The sequence below is a fragment of the Mustela lutreola genome, chromosome 4 (genome assembly GCF_030435805.1).
Source record: "Mustela lutreola isolate mMusLut2 chromosome 4, mMusLut2.pri, whole genome shotgun sequence".
Classification (NCBI taxonomy): domain Eukaryota; kingdom Metazoa; phylum Chordata; class Mammalia; order Carnivora; family Mustelidae; genus Mustela; species Mustela lutreola.
Window position 1 is genome coordinate 33,341,122 of NC_081293.1, and position 20,659 is coordinate 33,361,780.

At 34.3% G+C, this 20,659-nt stretch overlaps 2 protein-coding genes across 2 annotated transcripts in view; one reads left to right on the plus strand and one right to left on the minus strand.

The window, feature by feature from the left end:
• Positions 1-15,557, plus strand: part of LOC131828634 (protein FRA10AC1) — a 32,079-nt gene extending 16,522 nt beyond the window's left edge. Inside the window, exons 10-13 of the mRNA XM_059169425.1 lie at positions 2,564-2,682; positions 7,537-7,575; positions 13,015-13,093; positions 15,390-15,557. Of these exons, the coding sequence (XP_059025408.1) occupies positions 2,564-2,682; positions 7,537-7,575; positions 13,015-13,093; positions 15,390-15,432 (280 nt within the window). The 3' untranslated portion in view covers positions 15,433-15,557. The remainder of the gene's footprint in view (positions 1-2,563; positions 2,683-7,536; positions 7,576-13,014; positions 13,094-15,389) is intronic.
• A 3,699-nt stretch (positions 15,558-19,256) lies between these two features.
• Positions 19,257-20,659, minus strand: part of PDE6C (phosphodiesterase 6C) — a 47,586-nt gene continuing 46,183 nt past the window's right edge. Inside the window, exon 22 of the mRNA XM_059169420.1 lies at positions 19,257-19,575. Coding sequence (XP_059025403.1) covers positions 19,514-19,575 — 62 coding nt within the window. The 3' untranslated portion in view covers positions 19,257-19,513. The remainder of the gene's footprint in view (positions 19,576-20,659) is intronic.

A 20,659-nucleotide genomic window follows, 5' to 3' on the forward strand; every position in this document is an offset into this window, starting at 1 on the left:
TTATCTGATATATCATTTGCAAGTATCTTCTCCCATTCTGTCAGGTGTTGTTTGGTTTTGTTGACTCTTTCCTTTGCTGTGCAAAAGCATTTTATCTTGATGAAGTCCCAGTAGTTCATTTTTGCTTTTGTTTCCCTTGCCTTTGGAAACGTGTCTAGCAAGAAGTTGCTGTGGCTGAGGTCAAAGAGGTTGTTGGCTGTGTTCTCATCAAGGATTTTGGCCACATTTAGGTCTTTCATGTATTTTGAGTCTATTTTTGTATATGGTATAAGGAAATGGTCCAGTTTCATTCTTCTCCATGTGGTTCCTATTTTCCTAACACCATTTGTTGAAGAGACTGTCTTTTTTTCCCACTGGATATTCTTTCCTGCTTTTTTGAAGATTAGTTGACCATAGATAGAATTGAGGGTCTATTTTTGGGCTCTCCATTCTGTACCTTTGATCTATGTGTCTGTTTTTGTGCCATTACCATACTGTCCTGATGATCATAGCTTTTAATAGAGCTTAAAGTCTGGAGCTGTGATGACACCAGCTTTGGTTTTCTTTTTCAACATTCCTTTGGCTCTTTGGGGTCTTTTCTGGATCCATATAAATTTTAGGATTATTTGTTCCAGTTCTGTGAAAAAAGTTGATGGTATTTTGATAGAGATTGCATTGAATGTGTATATTGCTCTAGGTAGCATAGACATTTTCACAATATTTGTTCTTCTAGTCCATGAGCATGGAACACTTTTCCATTTTTTTGTCCCTTCCTTAATTTCTTTCATGAGTATGTTATAGTTTTCCAAGTACAGATTCTTTGCCTCTTTGACTAGATTTATTCCTAAGTATCTCATGGGGTTGGGTGCAATTATAAATGGGATTGACTCCTTAATTTCTCTTTCCTCTTTCTTGCTGTTGATATATAGAAATTCAACTAATTTCTGTGCATTGATTTTATATCCTGCCACTTTACTGAATTCCTGTATGAGTTCTAGCAATTTTGGGGTGGAATCTTTTGGGTTTTCCATACAGAGTATCACTTATATCTCATTTAAACCAGTGTTTTCTTTGGAGTTTGTCATTCTTTAAAGTATTATATACCTTTATTCTCATTTCAGATGTTAAAATCCAGCCTCTGTCAAGTGCTAGGACGTGTCTTTCATGTTGGGTGGGGGAGGAATATCAGTGTTCTGCAATATGCAATATATATAAATAAGATCATGGGCTTTGAAACAAGACCCTGTTTATTCCTTTCAGCTTCTCCACTCACTAGTTGTCTTCTTTGGGCAAGGTACTTAACCTCTGTGAGTCTCAATTTTATCACCTCTAAAAATGAGGATGTTGAGGTTATCATGGGGATTAATGAAAGTGCATGTAAAGTGCTTGATGTAGTGCCTGGCATATGGGAAGTTAAGCAGAATGGGGTCTCTGGCACTGAAGATGTTCAGACAAAATCTGTGACCTGGTGTTGTTGTGATGGTCTGGTTTCAAGGCCTGAATAACAGTTGAAAGTCTAACAGTGAGGTTCTGCAACTTTATAAAATGTATTTGTCAGTATATTAATTTTAAAATCAGCTATGTTATAAATGTGCTTTATCTAGTATTTTAGTTATTAAAAATAAATATTAAGTAATGAAAAATTTTTTAATTCTTAAAATTAGCAGAATTTTAAAGATTACTTGAATAGCCTTTCATTTCCCGTCTCCATCAGTGATCCTGAAAGGTACCAGAGAGTTTTTTTTTACCTTGACTTTCGAGCTCTACTTCAAAATTGAATTGATTCTTATGAGAGGCAGAAAGTGGTTACTGCCTTAAATAGTCTTAAAACATTTGTTGTAAGTACCTTAAGTTAGAAGGTCTGATGAGGAAGTTTCTTGAAACTCAGGCTCTTTGTTTTCTCTTCATTCTCCTTCATGGTCCTAGTTTCAGCATTATCGCCTTTTCCTATCTAGTATTTCCTTTCTTAACCAGTTAAAATCAATTGTTTGCCAACCATGGTACTGGCAGTCTTATAAACCTAGCCTGAAAGAGATAAAGCTACAGCAGTAAAAGGACAAATGGTCTAAAGTAGACATTTAAGTAAGCCCCCCTATCCCCATTCCTTCATGCCTTTACTGTATCTTTTTATTCTTAACAGAAGAATTTTCTACTTAGTGGTGGTTTAGAGCTGTTACAGCGTTTCTTCGTATTTTCAAAGTATGTTTTTTTTTTTCAAAGTATAGGTATCTATGAATTTATATGGGGAGAAATGATGTTTGTTTTTGTAATTTAAAAAAAGTGGCTAAATGGTAGAAAATAAAAAGGAGGAAATGAGTAAAACTGTGATTTATATTTACTAAGATTTGTGTATGGAACTTATGAAAAATGATTTCTCTCAGTTTTAGGCTTCATTATCTTGCAGAATTGTCTTTAATTAATATACTAACCCAAGATATTTACAGACTTATTTAAGGCTTCCTTATGTTAATTACATTGTAAATATAAGTTACTTTAACTGATTTGACTTTTGCTCATTGGTTCTTATTTTTCATAAAGGTCAATTGAAAAAGTTAACTTTAATTTTATATTGTTTAACATAAAGGAGAAAAGAAGTTAAGTCAAAAAAAAGAAAGGATAAAACCAAAAAAGATTGTGAAGAGTCATCGCGTAAAAAATCCAGATTATCTTCTGCAGAAGAGACCTCTAAGAAAAAGGAAAAAGGTACAAGGGAATTAAAATACATCTATTCACATTTTTTAACATGCATTGTAATCTGCTATATGTGTCAAATGTAGAATTTAATTGGTGAGTACATTTAGATTTCTATTTTATTCTAGTTGAAAGGGAGACGCCTGGGTGGCTCAGTTGGTTAAGCATACAACTTTCGATTTTGGCTCAGGTCATGGTCTTGGGGTTGTGAGATTGAGCCCCAAGCCAGGTTCTGTGCTGGGCATGGAGCCTGCTTAAGATTTTCTCTCTCCATCTCCCTCTGCCCCCCACCTCCTGCTTGCTTTTTTTCTCTCTCTCTGTCTCTCAAATAAATAACTAAATAAACCTTATAGGAGTTGAAACTGGTTGGGGAATTTATAAGATTTTTTTTTAAGAGAAGGGGGCAGGGGCAGAGGAAGGGAGATAGAGAATCTTGAGCAGGCTCTGGAGCCCAGCACAGAGCCTGACTCTGGGCTTAATCTCAGGATCCCAGAATCCTGACCTGAGCCAAAATCAAGAGTTGGATGTTTAAAAGACTGAGTCACCCAGGTGCCCCCTGATTGGGGAATTTAGATACGAATTTATAGCAACTCAGGAGTTTCAAGAACAATATTGATTTTAATGCATTTTGGGCAGATGGTAATAATATTGCAAATAACACTCATTACCTTCTTCAGTTTTACATCCCTCATATAAATAGGGGGATGTGAATATCTGGCTTCTGTACTGTTTGAGCTTATTGTGGAGAACCAAATAGGAATGTGAAAAGCACTTTGAACACTGTTAAACAGTACATAATCTATAAGTCAGTTTAAACTTATAACAGTGGGATTTCATTACCGTGGCCTATGTGATTTTCTCACTAGCTTATGAGCTTCTTGAAATCATGGAGCTTGGTATATATATATGTCCTCAGAACCCATCGTGGTCCTGTACACATACACTTAGTAAATAATTGTTAAATTCAAATCCATCAGTCAGTTACTTACTTCTTCCTCAGTAGGGCTGAAACTCTAAGCTGTATTCTCTTCATGTGTAAAATGGGTTAAGCTAATATTTCCTAGCTCATAGGATTGTTCAGAAGGTGAAAGGAGATAATAGATATAAACAGTTTGCATGGTGCTTGGCGCATAGTTAGCTATTATGAAGGTTATTGCTAGTTTCTTTTTCAGTCCGTAATAGAGTCACATTGGCTATAACTTCGAGTGAATTGAATTGAATTTATGTCGATAATGATAGATTACATTAGAGTCAGCCACATGTTAACACAGTACTTGGACAGGAGAGGGCTCCCTTGCTCCAGCTGTGAAGATTATTAGCTAGGTTTCATTCTTACCATACACTTTTTTCTGGCGAATCAGAATATATTCAAGCATATAGTATCAACAAGTTTTCAACTTGGTGAAACTGATAGATAAAATAAAAATTATTGTTTATTTTATAATAAAATAAATATATTTTATATAAATAAAATATTATTCTTGTTTATAATGGTATTTGAGAAATGATATTTGAAGTAGAATACTTTATTGTGTCTAAATCATTCCCAACCCCAAAATAAATGTTAATTAATAAATGTGAAAATTCCATTTGAGTTTGAAAAATTTTTGTTTTAAAAATGTTTGATGTATCATACTTGAGAGTTTTGTTGTATTCATTATTATATTATGTAATATTGTATAAGTCATAGTATGGTACCATAGTAATCACTATATATTCCAAATTAAAGAATAATTCCTACCTTGTAAAGGCGTGTTTAGCACCTTCAAAGCAGACAGGTAGCTGGATATTCAGGATCTGGTATGGGGTTGGAACCCTCAGATTATGCTTACATACGCATGTGATCTTCCTTATAGATGTTTTCCCTGTGAACACTATAGTAGATGACACCTCTGTCAAGCTAAGAACTAATCAGATATCTGGAAATTATCCTTGATATCTTCTTATTTCTCATTATTTATGTTTAATTTGTCACCAAATCATGTCAGTTTTACCCTCTGAGTGTATATTTCTTGAGTGCTCTCCACCCTCATTCAAACCACCATGTTTTCTCATGTTTTTCATGTTTTCTAGACTACTGCTCTGTTCTCCTTACTAGTTCTGCCATTGTCTTGTTATTGTACCTACCCTCCCCTTAATGCATTTTCAATAAAGGAGTGATTGCCCGTTGTTCTTAGGATATTACTGAAATCTGCACAAAGCCCAGGTGCTCTATACGATCCTTCATACAACACTTGTTTCTGACCACGCTCCACTTCACTTTCATACTCCATGCTCACAGCCTTTCAGTTTCTAGAAAATGTCAAACTTCTTCCCATTTAGGTACTATGTAGATGCTACTTCCTCTCTTTCTAACCTCCTCCCCCCACTGCCAGTTCCCATCGTAACTCATCCTCCAGGTCTAAGTTCAAATATTTCTGATCCTTTCTTGATTCCATCCCTGACCATGAATTTAAATTAGTAATTCTGATTTAGTATTCCCAGCACCCCACTAGCACATGTAAGGTATAAGCACTAAAGAAGGAAGAAATGAAAGACTTTGAAGATTGTTTCAGGACTTCAAGAATAGAGACAAAGCAGAGTGGAATGGAGATAACTGTTTCTCATTTATTCTTTATTTAGAGTACCTTTAATAGCAGAGAGTACAGGATAAAGTTCTTTTTTTCAGCTTCTATGGCGTAAAGCATAAGTGGTGTAAAGCAGAAAATGACAACATTTTAGCAAACTTAGGAAAACTATGTGGAGCTCTGTAATATATTTGTATCTGGGATCATCTGTAACTAGATTTTGATGTGATTCTTTATAGCCAGGCCACCTTAATTTGTCCCAAACTTGAATAATAATTATTAATAAATACTTAATATTTTATCTGCATTTGAACTGTTGACAGAACTTCCTAAAACAATCTACTTTCTTGATTTCCTTCCTATTTCTCTGGCCTTTCCTCTGCCTCTTGGTTATAGGTATTCCTCAATCTTAACCTTAAATGTTGGAATTGCCCAAGGCTCTTATTGAACTTCCCTTCATTCTCTCTCTTCTCCCTATATGATCCCACCTACTCCTATGGTGTCACTTTACAAACAAAAAGTAAGTGGGTGGATGGATGAATAATTGGATAGCTAAATGGCCGAATGAATGGATAGAGAGAAAATGTAAGAAAGACCAACAGCTTGACTTTGAGGACCAGCTTTGGCAGGTCTGAGCAGAACAAGGTACTTTGGTAGAGCGTCCTGGCAGAAAGTTGAAGATCTTATCCCTCCCACCACTACCACAGCATCCCCAAGCTCAATTCCTTGGGAAGGCCTTTCCTGACACCCTTCATCCAATTCCTCCAGGCAAAGTTAGGTCCTTATTACATATTCCAGTAGCACCCTGCACTTCTCCTTTAGAGATACATATCAATCATCCTTGGAAAAGTTTGTTTATTTTCTATTAAGGAAGGGACTGTATGATTTAATTAATTCTTTATCTCCAGTTTCTAAGCACCATGCTTTCTCCATATAGTAGGCATTCGATAGATGTTTAGATGAGTGAGTGAATCAGTGAAACAGCGGTTTCTCAACATTGAAAGGAACATCAGAGACCTATCCTAGGATCATGACTAAAAAGATATTCTGTGACTTTGCTTTTCAAAGTATAGTCTGCTGGCATTCTCATCACTTGGGAATATGTTGGAAATATACAATCTCAGACCCTTCCCCAATTGCACTTTAAGTCAGGATGATTCATATGCATCATAAAGTTTGAGATGTACTGCTCTGTATTAGGTACTTGTCTGCTTTTGCTTCAACACCTCCAGGGAAGAGGAACTTACTACCATCCAAAATATTCTTTACTTTTCAGTTAGCTGTAATTGCTAGCAGGTGTCTTAAACTAATTTAGCCCCAATCTACAATTTCTTCCCTTTGGTTCCAGTTATGTCCTTAGGCCTCCAAAGTAAGCCTAACCCGTTTTTTACCTGTAGACATTTGTGACGGGTATCGTGTTCCTCAGATGACAGGAAAGAATTTGTCACATCGTAGCTATATTTTTATTTGCTTTCTGATGGTAGGAAATCAGAGGGAAGGCCAGAAACAAAACAAAAAAGAAATTATAATTCAAAGCTGCAGTCCAGGCCTTGGCTACCGGTGGAGTCTTGACCCTGTGGTCCTGACACCCACTTCACTGGGCCTGAAAGGGGCCATGTAGGTAACAGCTTTGGTTTATGAGACCTCCTATCCAAGGAGAGGAAGTGTTACTCTCCATCTGTTAGCTGTAATTTTTTTTTTTCAATTTATCAGTCTTTGAAATTCTTTCCCTTGTAGTCTTATTACGGGAGACCTTGTAGAGTGATGAATTTTTTAAAAATTACATTAGTAGATTTTCAGTACTTTTTTCTTTCTGTTTCTCTGGATAACTTGTAGAACTGAAACTTTGTTTTATGAAGTAATATTTTGTGTGAATTTTAGTTATTAAGAATTCTCATCTGTATTTGAAAAAGTATTTTGAAAAATGAGTATTTATTTATAAATTGCTTTCTGATGTTGAACAGCTATAGATAAAATATGGTTATATTGCAGCTAATCTATAAGGTTTTTTTGAGCAACCTGAGATTTTTTTTCTTTTTTTTTACAGGTGTTCATATTTTTTAAGCTTTGTGCTATGTATTCCAGGCATAAAATAACCTCTGCCTTGAAGAACCTAACATTTTAATTAGAGAGATAAGTCTGAGGAACATGAAAGATTAGAAGACAGTGAGGTGTTTCTCTGTAAGACTGTTAAGTAAACTAGACACTTAGGAAGTCTTAGGAAGAATTCTGGTTACAGCTAGAACTGTTACATGATTGCAAAATGATTTTTAACAAAACAATGCTGTTTTCTTTTCAGGGCATTCATCCTCAAAGAAATCAGAAAATTCTATAAACAGTAAGTATCTAGTATTTCTTTAATAAAAATGCATGGATTAAAGTTATTCACAGTTTGGGTTTCCCATCAATTGTGACTTGCTCTGATATATCATTTTTTGGTTTTGTACCATGTAGAAAAAACCATGGAAAAAAATAGCAAAAGTGTATGATTTCTTCCCCAATCTTGAACATTTTAAACTTTCTTATTTTAAAATAAAAGAGCATAAAATTTTCTTCTTCAGTAAATACAATGGATACACAGTTTAATTTCACTTTTTAGAATATGAAGGAAGAAAAGCAAAAGTATGAGGCTGGAATGGAAAAAGAATTGGGGAATTGGATTAAGATTTAAGAAATGTTTCTTGTATTGTATATTCAGTAATCTCTTATTTGGTGATTTTGATTGATCAAATGAAATATGTGGTTTATATATGAAAAGTAAGATGTTGGCAACTGGTTACTAGTGGTTAGTTTTTTAATAAGTACTGTGGTTTTCACTGGATTATATCAAGTCAGTTTAGATTTTATTGAATATTTGCCATAGATTTTATTATTTTTTTCCTGCAACATTCCAAAAAACATTCAAATGACTTACAGATACAATAAAATAAGGTTTATAAAAGTAAAATCAGGATAATGGAAAAATAAGAAAGAAGAGCAAAGTAAAGCTTGAAGTAAAATTAACACAGACAGATGTTTACTAAAAAGTCCTGTGTAATTACAAAGGTAGATCACACATTTGTCACTGGTCTTCTAAACAACCAAACCAAGGGAAACCACCAGCAGAAATTTTAATTGTACCCATAAGATCATATGCAGGGTATTCATCTCTTTTCCAGGTGGAGTTCTGAGAGCAGACTCTCCTGTGTGTTCATAAAAGGGACATCCACCTGTGATATAACAAACAGTAGCCTTGCATCTCAATAGTAACACAGTGTCAGATTTCTTAAAGACCTTGCAGTAGGGTTAGGGTTAACAATGAAGTGTGACTCAGTAGCCTGTCTAATTCATTTTACAATATCTGGACTTATTTTATGACATTTCTAGGCTTAGAAATTTGTAGACTTAAAAATTAATTTTTTCCTGATATAAAGTAATATATATTTACTCTGGCAAACTCAAGAAAAAAAAAAATCAGTAAATACTCCAAATCCCACCATTCAAAGAGAAACATTATTAGCATTTTATTAATTTTTTTTTTAAGATTTTATTTATTTGACAGAGATCACAAGCAGGCAGAGAGGCAGGCAGAGAGAGAGGAAGCAGAGAGCCTGATGCAGGGCTTTTGATCCCAGGACTCTGGGATCATGACCTGAGCCAAAGGCAGAGGCTTAAACACATTGAGCCAACCAGGTGCCCCAGTTAGCATTTTAATATAATTCTTAAGGAGAATTATTAAGGGGTCAGTAATCAGAAATTTTGCACTATGAAAAAATAGAAAAAGAGAAGTTTAAAAATATTTTTGTTTAAAGATTTAATGGAGAGGGAGTTGTCAGTGGAGGCATTCCTCTAGTTTAGGAAGACAGCATATTCCTTATGAATTATTTTGCTCACACCAGTTTTATTTTCAGCATATTTGAAGTGTCCTAAGCACTGATACTTTGTTTCTTCACTTGTGAATCCTAATTGATCTATAGCTCTTTTTCCTAAATTAAGTAAAGTATAGTGACAGTTTCTAGGATATCGCTGGGCATGAGACCAATAGACTCAGGCTATCTGGGCTGAAGTAGTATATATATAGTATCTTTCATTTGTACCTAAATAATGTTCAGTTACCCTTTTACCACCATTTAACATTGGATTACTAAAACCAAATCTATGAAGAAAAACCCAGTTTCTGTGAGGAAAAAGAATTTTAACTTGGATTTGTTGATTATCTACTCTATCAGCCAAAGTGGCAATGATTTACTTGTATTACCTCATTTAATCTTAATGATGGGCATATAATCCCATTTTGCAGAACAGGAGAACCAAGACCAAGATAATTTACATAAATTACCAAAGTTCTATTAGTTGGTTAATAGCAGAGCTGGGATGAAACACAGATTTATAACTCCACAATGTCTGTGCCCCTTTACCTATATCATCAATAACTTCAGTGAGTCAAATGTAAGTACACTCTTCAAATCCCAGTTTTGGCAGATACATTGTATAAATCTACATTGAATGATTTGACCTTTCTGCGTCTCAGCTCTATATGTAAAATAGGTATAAAGAGACTTAACTTTGTATTATTGTCAGAGCCAAATGAGACAATATATATGTAAAGCATGTGTCCAACACAAAGTAAGTTCTTGTTAACCTATAGCTATTATTATTGTTACAGAAAGGGGAAAAAAAACAGCCATTAAACAGATTCTGTGTTTTGTTCTCCAGAATTGGTCAGATCAAAAATTAAGTTTAAGTTTGACCTATTTGTTACCATAATAGGAGACTTGCCACTTCTTCAGTAAGCCCAAGTTATTTAGGCATCATATAATATCTAGAAAAACAAGATGACATATCTGCTTTCATTATTCAAATGTATGGGGGAAATTATACACAGTTTATATTTTAGAATTTACATTATAAAAGGAACACTGAAAAAAGCAGATTAAGAATGGAATAACCAAGGCATTGACAGAACTTGAAATTGTGTCACAGGAAGAAGGTTGAAGGAAATATAGATGTTTTCCTTATAGATGTTCAACCTTCTTCCTGTGACACAATTTCAAGTTCTGTCTGTCAGTGCCTTGGTTATTCCGTTCTTAATCTGTTTTTAAGTTTTCAGTGTTCCTTTTATAATGTAAATTCTAAAATGCAGACTGTTTGGAAAAAAGTGAAGGGATAAGAGGGAAGGAGTAAGGAGGTAGACATGGAAACTGTAGATGTTTGTAAGACTGTTTTTGTGTAGGAGACTTATTTTTGAGGACTATTTGGCAGAATGAGAGTCTCTGGATAAAAATTGCCCAGAGACAGATTTTTGCCTTAATTTAAGGAAAAACTTGTCAATTAGAACTATCTGAAGAAAGGAACAAAGGACTGGGCTACTTCATGAAGTAGTGAAGTGTTAAGCCTAGATTGGACAGCCACTTGTCAAGGGAGATGTTGCAGTAAGAGATTCAGTCATTGGATAAGGGCTAGTTCAAAGACCTGCAAGATCGCACAGAGTCAGTGATGTACATTCTGATCCGCAGTTGCTAGTAACTGCTGTGTAGTTTTGACACTGATACCAGAGCACGCATTTGTATTGCTTATTCTTCTCTCTGTGTTTTCCTTAGCAGTGCCTCTCCCATCTCAGGCCTGTCGTGGCAGTTACCATAGGAATGGTTTCTAGTTACTGCTGTTCTCAGGGAACTAGAATGGTATAGATTCAGAGTTGAACTTAGAGGTCATGTAGTCCAGTCTTCTAGATATGATTCTCTAACAATATTTGGCTGCTTTTTAAGCATATGATCTTTGAAAGAAGGTTACTTTATAATATTCTAAACTGATTCGACCTTTTAGTAAAACTCACTAGTCTAGTATCAGAAAACTGGTGTAGGAAAGCTGGCATGTGGGAAGTACTCTTGAAAGGGAAGAGAGGGCAGGTGTTTGTAAGGCCTTTTAAAATTAGCTGCCCATTTTCAAAGATCTCGTAAGTTTGTTCTTTGACATCATTAAGAGGGTAACACCATAATGTTAACTATTAGGCCTATTTAGTTTTTTCTGTGGTTTCTTGATCTCATGTTAGTGAGTTTTCATAAAAGTAAGAGTAGAACACTTATTTTCACTTCTCACACATTCAGTTTGAGACACTGGCAGCTTCCATGTTTGTTGTCATTGAGTGGGAATCTGGTTCCCAAGGCTTTATAATTTTATCATCTTTTATTGTCTTTGTATGTAGATCGTTACAAATACAACCCCTGCGGCGCCTGGGTGGCTCACTCGGTTGTGTCGACTCTTGATTTCAGCTCAGGTCATGATCTCAGGGTTGTGAGATCAAACCCCATGTCAGGCTCTGCACTGGGCATGGAGCCTGTTTAAGTTTCTCCCCCTTTTCCTCTGCCCCCCCCAATATAACCCCTCTCTTCCCCCCCCCCTGCCATTTTTGTTATAATTTGTGCCAGAATAGACACAGTTGGGACCAAAGTTCAGACATGCATATTGATTGAAGGTTCAAAGTCCAACAGGTAAAAGGCTAAAAGCACTGTGGGCAATCAATGCTGTTTTATTTTTGTGTGTGTTTAACTAAGGGACATTCTGTATTGATAGGCTGAATTTGTTTCACTTCTTTTTGAGACTAACTTATTGCCTTATATTTTTCAGTATTTGATAATTTTTAGCTCACTAATAATAGGGTGATTTTTGAAACATGTTGATTTTTTTATATTTTAAAAATAGAAATTTCTTTATTGTTTTGACTGATTTTTAAAAGCATTACTTGATCATTGTTTAAAATACAAAAAAATTGGAAATGTTTTACATAGAAAGTGAAAGTATCCCAGGCCACAGGTGATGTAATTACTGTTAAGTTTTGTTTGTCCTTACAAACTTACCGTATATATACACAAATGTAATCATAAATGAGATTATACCATGCATACTTCCTGTAATTTTAAAAATTTTGAAACAGCGTGATATTTTTTCATGGTAATATTATAGATATGCTAAGGTTTTTTAACTAACTATATTATATTAATTTAACCAATTTTTGATCCCTAATTGGTAGGGATATAGGTTTTCTTTTGTTGTTGTTGTTGTTGTTATGTAATGAACATCTTTGTACATGTATCTCAGGTGCTTATTTATTCTAAGTAAATAATTAAATTCTTAAAAGCCGCATTGCTGGTCAAAGGATATGTAAATTTTAAACTGATCTATATTGCTAGATTTTCCTCAAGAATGAAGTTCACAGAATTTTTACTCTTAACAAGTATGAATATGTCTATTTCTTTATTGAAACCAGCTTCTTCTAATTAATTTAATCAGCATCAGATTTTTGAAAGCATCTGACAATATTTATTCATAATTTAACTAACTAGTTCTATGTACTAGTTCAGTTCTTGAATTCTTGATCCTAATGTAAATATACTCTACAAAAACCTTAACCTACATGTCTTTTATATGCCAACAGAAAGAAAAAACTAAGTCAAAGGCAATTATATTGCAAGAGATCATTCCTTTATGAGTTAGTACTGGAATTACCACAGTGAAAGTGGAAGTGCCACTTTCAGTGGAAGTTCCACTGAAGTTCCCTCAGTGTAACTTAGGGAACTTTCCCATGAGACTTTCCTTGGTTTTTTTGCTGAGACTCTTTGGTATATCTCAGCTTATTTATTTATTTTTAAGAAGAATTTATTGGTCTGAAAGAGTGAATTACATTCTCAGAGCCATAAAAGTGAGACTAAATTGAAGCTAATTTAATTGCATTGGTGGGTAATTCAAAATATGTTTTAAATATAACACATTTTTAAAAATCTCTTTTTTAAATGAATAGGAAATTCTGATGAAGAAGAAGGTACTTCAGAATCTGAACTTTGGAAGGGCCCCCTACCAGAAACAGATGAAAAATCACAGTGAGTCCTGATATTACTAGATAATGCATACCTTTTGCATCAGTAAGGAAGCTACAACCACAGCCATTCTTGATAACAATTAATGAAAAAGCTTTTCATCAAGAATGTCTTTTTAATGCCAAAGACTACCTAGCCTGGTAAGATCAGAGTTTATTCCTAGTCATTGTTTGTGGCCACAAACTGCTAACTCATCCAGCTTCCTCTCAGTGAGTAAATCTTACTTTTCAGCTTTCCTTGCCAAATGACCGTCCCGTCTTTACTTAGGAGCCTTTAGAGAAGGGCTGTTCCCTAGTTCCACAGAAGCCTATTCTTGATACTCTGATGATCATAAATGTGTACAGGGAGACCCTTGAAGCTGTCTGTGTATGGGTAGAAGTTTACTTGCCCACAACCACCTTAGCCTCCCGAAGACAGGATAACTCAGTGTGTACATTGTTATCTGTCTTGAGTTGGAAGAGCCATCTGGATATGGGCCGGAATTTTATCAGCTCTTGTCGTATACTGGGATGTTCAGCACTTGAGCTTTATCTGTAACAAGACGATAAAATAATACCTACTGCAGAGTTTATTGTGAAGAGTTAATGAAAGAAAAATTTGTAAAGCACTTGGTACAATACCTACAAATATAAGTGCTCAATAAATTTTAGTCTCATTTTGTTAGTCTTTAGGCATATTGGCTCATAATGGAAAGATACCTGTTGAATAAATCATAATTCACTAATTTAAGCTACTTATGAAACATCTTGCTAATTATATGTTCTCAGTGTAGTAGAATTCAGGTGTTTTAGAAAGAGGCTTTTTAAACAAGAGCACTTTTTTTCTGTGAACTTAACTTTTTTTCTTCTAGTCAAGTAAAGAATTCCTAAATGTATGGTCAATATAGATTAGATTATAAGAAAACTATTACTATAAAATACTGCTATCCTGGTTAAACTATGGACTAAACTTCTGATGGTATAACTTCCCATGAAGAGCTTTATAGCTGAAATTGACAGATTGGCTCACCTTTTAAGGCAGTAAAGATACTTGAGTAAATCCTAAGAAGACTCTCATCATCCAGAACTTTTTGTGACCTTATAAGTACTTGACAGTGATCAAGTACTGAGCACCTAAGCCTACACAGAGATTCAGTTAATTTCCTATATTTAAATTCTTACTACAGTTTAAAAAATTTTACTGTATATTGCTGGCATGTGAGAGGAAAAGCATGGGAGATATCAAATTACAGATAATTCTTAAATCAATTTTATCTGATTCTGTAGTAATTTTTTAAAAATTTGAACATGGGTATAATGGCTTTATGTATTCACAGTTATTTAAAACCAAATAATGGAGTCCCATTGTGAATCCCTGATCTACAAGAACTTTTTTTGAAGAGACTGGTAGACTGGATTTTACTTTACAGCTTGATTTCCTGTCCCAGAAGGGAGAAAGGCAAATGTGTGTGTGTGTGTGTGTGTGTGTGTGTGTGTGTGTGTGTGTGTGTATAATCATTTAATCCTCACGGCACTTCTGTGAGGAACTACAATGTTCTCCTTTGTACAAACATGGAGACTGAGCCCAGAGAAGTTAAGTAACCTGCTAATATAAGCTAATAAGTGACAGAGCTAGAACTTAAACATTGTCTGACTTGAAATCCTGTGGTATTTTCCTGTATCACTCTGGTTCCAAGTGCTAATATTTATTTAGTACTTGATAGTTTTCATTTTATTTTACCATATTATAATACAATTTAATATTTCCTTTCAGATTTTGATTCATTGTTTTACACATGATATTTACTGCTACAAATATATATTTACTGTTCCCATAGCAATAAAGACCTACAGCCTAAGGAGATTTTCCCCATTCCTAGGAGTAAGACTTGTATTTTTCCTGAAAATAGTTTTCTTTTTCATTCATTTCTTGGTCAGACTATAATTTGAAATGAGAAAGAACAGAGAATTCTGTCAACCAAAAAAGTAAAGAGAAGTAGTAACATTTCATAACAATTATGAAGCATGACTCTTCACAAAGTAACATTTTACTTTAAAGTAAAATCTTAGGTAATAAATACATATAGGATGTGGGGGCAACATATAAAACATTTCACATTTAATCAATCTGGGTATACTTACGATTATTCCAAAAGCTGAGGATTATTTGATGGCTGAATCATGAAATATATCATATATAGAAAAATCAGCAAATGAGTTAGAATATTTTATTTTCATTAATCACCTATAATGTTTCACCTAGTAATTTTTTTCTGTAATTGTTGATCTTAATCAATACATATACTTTTTCCTTTAAATAGAGAAGAAGAATTTGATGACTATTTCCAAGATTTATTTCTGTGAGATGGAAGAGAGAAGGCCACATTCCTTACTGTGAAAGTACACTTTGAAACTCTTCACAAAAATTTTATCTACAAGTTGCAGCTTGAATGGTTTATCTTCAGAAATAAAAATCCAACTACTCTCAAGATGTCAGCTGCTTTGGAAGTTTTTCAGTTCTATTGGAGACATGTTTCCTCATCCCTTATATATCTTTTCAGATGCTTATTTACAACTGCTCCATCTGTAGCTGCTAGAGGATAAAGCTAGTACACTGTATGGAGAGTTCATTGTTCCTGTATTTTGTAGGGGTTTTGTTGTTGTTTTTATTCATTCATATTTATCTTCCCTTACTTGAATTAATTTAAATTATTAGAATTATTGATGTCTCACAAAAATTATAGAGTAAATATGTCTTCACCTTCTTTCCTTTGATACACCGGTACCCCTCCTTTTAAGCACCTACTTTCCCATTACCACCTGTTTCTAGCTGCCTTTTTTTTTCTTACTTTTCTCTTGCTTCCTTCTTCCTTCTCACCTATACTACTTAAAGGAGCTTGTTATTATCAGATTTGACTTCCCAGTGTGTGAGTAGTTTATTATAAAGTAAATTAATACTGTGGGGCAGCAGGAACAGCAAATGAGGTCACAGAAGTCTACAACAGTAGATTAGGTTCACAAAAGTTGACTCTCCAACAGAGAGATTCTATAATAAGATAATTTAACTAATAATAGTATATGCTGGAGCTTATCTCAGATGTAGTCACACAAATACAGATATACTTATATGCCAGGATATAGTATAAAATGGAACTTCTTAATTTGCTGATCATCCCTCTTAGAGTCGATGCATGTGCTTTAGGAGATCTAAGCACTCTTAGAATCTGAGTGTAAACTTCTGTGATTATGTGTATTTATGGGGGGAAAAGGTCCATAGTTTTCATCAAATTTTCAAATCTATTGATTTCTTTAAAAAGGTTTTAACCCATTTTTGTAAAGTGCCAAGAGATGGATATGAAGATGCATGATTTAGTGAAGAGAGGACCTGTAGAAAGCAATCACAGCATTTTAATTATTTTGTTAATATAAGTATTTTAAATGATATTTAAACATGGAATGATTGGCATTAAATTGCAGAATAGTTTAGTGTCTTATTTTTAAGTGGTTAGTATCTGATTTTCTTTTTATTCAAAAGTTGTTATTCATTAATTCAAATATTTATCAGGCTTCTGTTACATGTGAGGCACTATGCTAGATGTTGCTACAAAGGAACTATCTAGGAAATAATTACACAGTCATTTCTAAGCCATCAAAAACAGTAAATCAGTATCGGTTTGTTAATGTTGAACATTGTTTTTAAATCCCCTTATTAAAGAAATTGTATTTTTTTTAATCTCACTACTTACAGAGAATAAAAAGGAATCTTGGTGTCTAAGGAGAAAGTGTTGAAATGTCCGACAGCAAACTGATACTAGTATATATGTAGCTAAAACATGTTTATGATTAAAAAAATTCATAGTTTAGTGATCATCAGAAAATAAAATTCCTATAAATGATAAGTAGGAAAACTAGACTCAAAATAAATTCATGTATTTGGTGTTATAAGTATGGTTTATAGACATTAGGTTCATTAGTAAAAATTTTAGATCATTATATATAATCACAACACTTAATCCATTCATACATAATCGAAGTCATATATTTGTTTTATTTTGTTTTGTATTTTTCTCTTAGTTATATTTTTAAGGAGCCTTTGAAAAGACCACAAGATGATGAGTTTAAAGATTAATTCTCCGACAGACCTCTCTCATATTTGGCTATAGTGCAGTCAGTAGTGTTCAGTGGACCACTTTTTGGGATATGAAGTTAATGCCTTCTTCTACTTGCTCTTTAGCAAAGCTCCTATTTTTGCAGACCTTCAATGGCAGTACATCTCTACTCCTCAACTTGCTTTCTAGTGAATGAGGAGGGGATGTTGTTTGAGCTGATAATTTGAGGTCCAAAATTACATAAAACTAAAGAAAGAGTTCCTTTTTTTTTTTTTTTAAAGATTTTATTTATGTATTAGAACATGAGCGGGAGCCGGGGGACAGAGGGAGAAACAGACTCCCCACCAGGCAGGGGTACATTGGGGCTTTCTGAGATGATGACTTGAACTGAAGGCAGACACTTAACCGACTGAGCCAGCCAGGTGCCCCTAAAGGAAGAGTTTCTTAGGCAGTTTCTAAAATAATCCTAAAAGTAGAGTTTCAAAATTATTTTAAGTAATGAAAGTAAGGTGTACATGTTATCACTTACTCAAAGTGATGACTTATTATTGTCTATACAACACTCATGCAAGTGTATATAATAAATGAGTTTTTTCCCCCCTAAAGATACTTTATTAACTTGCAGGCACTCTTCATTTATACCTGTTGGTTATGACATTTATTCAAAATATCATTCATTTGTATTCACTGAGAACCTACTTTGTACCAGGCACTACTCTCTCTCTAGGTAACAGGATAGAGGTAGGAACAAAACAGAATAAAATAGACAAAAATCTTTCCTCTCATAGACCTTACATTCTAATGTGAAAGTAGCAATCCTATGATTCTAAATCTTATAATTTTTGCTTGTAAACGTAGAACAAATGATTTTTACCCCCTTGACCTTAACATTGAAAAATATTTTCTGTATAACAAACCATTGGAGGTTCATAGACTATAAATTTGATTTATTAAAATTTAGATACCTTTTGGTAAGAAAAATCTGTGGCAGAATTTATGGCATAATTTTTATTTGGTCAATGATTTTAGATAAGTAAAGAAGAAATCCTAAATTTCTCTGATGTCTAAACAGGCACCATGTAGTAGTAGTAGTTAATTGTCCTTAGTTTCTCTTGACAAAAGAGTATTTAGAATGCTTGGTAGATGGTTTTAGTAATCTTTTTTTTTTTCTAAATAACCTCTGTTAAAGTGCTGCTAAACTGCTTTTGATAGTAAAATTCTTGCATAATCAAATCACATGCTTCTTAATAATGCATAACATTTATTAGCTGATTTAATTTACATTAGGATTATCCAGGGAATATCTTATAAGCTGATTATTCTTTCAATGTGAAGAATAGAATATTTTAAAATATCCTTAGTTATACTTAAAATAATTGCTTTCAGACTTGGGGAGAGGGATGGGCATAGGGCAGACATATAAACTGCCAAAAGCAGTGTGGTCTTTACCCTTCCATTATCAAGGTTAAAAAAAGTAGAGGAAAGATGGTAAGCATTTCAGATGGAATAACATTTGACATCCTATTACGTGTTTTGTGTATAGTACTTACAGATGTTATAAATTCTATATTGTATTTGCTCTTAAGATGCATAGATGAGAGATTTTAGTTTAGGAAGGAATTTGAGATATGAATCACAATTATTAATGTTATGCACTGAATTGTGTCTCCCCCGCCAAATTCATGTTGAAATTCAACCCTCCAGGACCTCAGAATATGACTATATTTGGAGGAAGGGTATTTAAAGAGTTAATTAGAGTAAAATGAGATCATACGAATGGGCCCTAATCCAATATGATTGTGTCCTTATAAGAAGAGGAGATTAGGACACAGACACACAAAAGGAAAGACTATGTGAGAGTAGAAGGAGAGAAGATGACCATCTACGAGCCAGGGGGAGAAGCCTCATAAGAAACCAAACCTGACAACACCTTGATGTTGGACTCCTAGCCTCCAGAATCGTAAGAAAATAAATTTCTGTGGTTTATGCCACACAGGCTGGTATTTTGTTATGGTAGTCCTAGCAAATGAATACTATTAATAAGAACCTTTAAAAAAAGAATTGGTGACTGGTTTCAGGATTATATATTTTTAATTTAAAACAAATTGGCACCAAGAATGCACTTATTTTCATCTTCTATTTTGTACTTTTGTTGTACTTTATTTTACCCTCAGCATTTTCAGGCTATCAATATATTTCCTTTTGGTGGCCACAAGGGTAGCGTATCTGAAGATCCTGGTACTCTGTTAGTTGATGGTGTGCTGAATGAAGTTTGTTTCTTCTATTTTTCTTCAAAAGTAGAAACGATATTTGAAATTTTGACCAGTCGGATTATATTATAACATGAGGCATGTTTTGGACTTTTTGTCATCACTGCCACCTCCTACATCTTCTGTGGCTAGTAAAAATGAGAAAAAGCAGTAGCATTGGGAATCCATGGGCACACAGTGTTTATTCTAAAACTCTAATAATGTTAGTATCAACTTCATAGCTAGTTAATAGTTGTTAACTTAGATCAAGTACTAAGGGTTTGACCATTTAAAAAACTTGAATTCATGTTCAGAGTTGACCCATCTGAAAAACAGAATCTTATAAATGATTAACCAATTAACATCTGTTTCTCAAGCAAACCACTGAACTGCACAATCTGGGAATCTGAGTTGTTGCTTTGTGCCAGGCACAAAGCTTGTTGCCTGAAGATACGAAATAATGTTTTTAGTTCACAGAGACTTGCCAGGGTAGCAGGAAGAAAGTTCAGAAGTAATTTTTTATGTAAATAAAGATAAAAGATCTATATCCAAGCCACTTAAAGAATCTGATAGACTGTTCATCATAAAATTGAGATAGGGATTAAATTTAATTGTACTAAGAAATACCTTTGCTTTCCACTTGCATAGAAGAATTTACCCCTTTTGTTATCTTTTTGAAGTGAAAATGAGGTTCTTGATTTCCCATCTAAATCCCTTTAAAGACTTCCCTTTGCTCCTCTAGCAAGGCATTTAAGGCAGCATTATCCTGCCCAACTGCCTTACCAGCTCTACCTGGTACTTAGCCCAGCTTGCTCTCTAGACTCTGGCACTCTGGCTACACCAGCTTTTAGATTCTTCAGTCACACCAAGCTTATTTCCACTTCAAGGCCTTCGTGCATATTCTGTTCCTTTGCTTCCTCCCCACCACCTCCCCCTTTCTTGGCTTAGCCAAAGCCTCCAGTCTTCAGAGTTTAGCACAAGCATCCTTCAGGAAAGCCTTCCCCCATGCTTCCTCTGATAGTTATAATCAATTGTTCATGATGATAGATAATCAGTTCATTTACTGGTTTAATGTCTACCTCCCCAACCACAGGGTAAGCTCTGTGCGATAAGGACCCCAACTTTTCCCAGGCCCTGCCTAACCCAGGGCCTTGTACAGAATAGACCCCCAATAAATACATTGGTGAATGGGTATCAAGAAGTCAAACTCTTACTTTTATTCTGTTGAAGGAC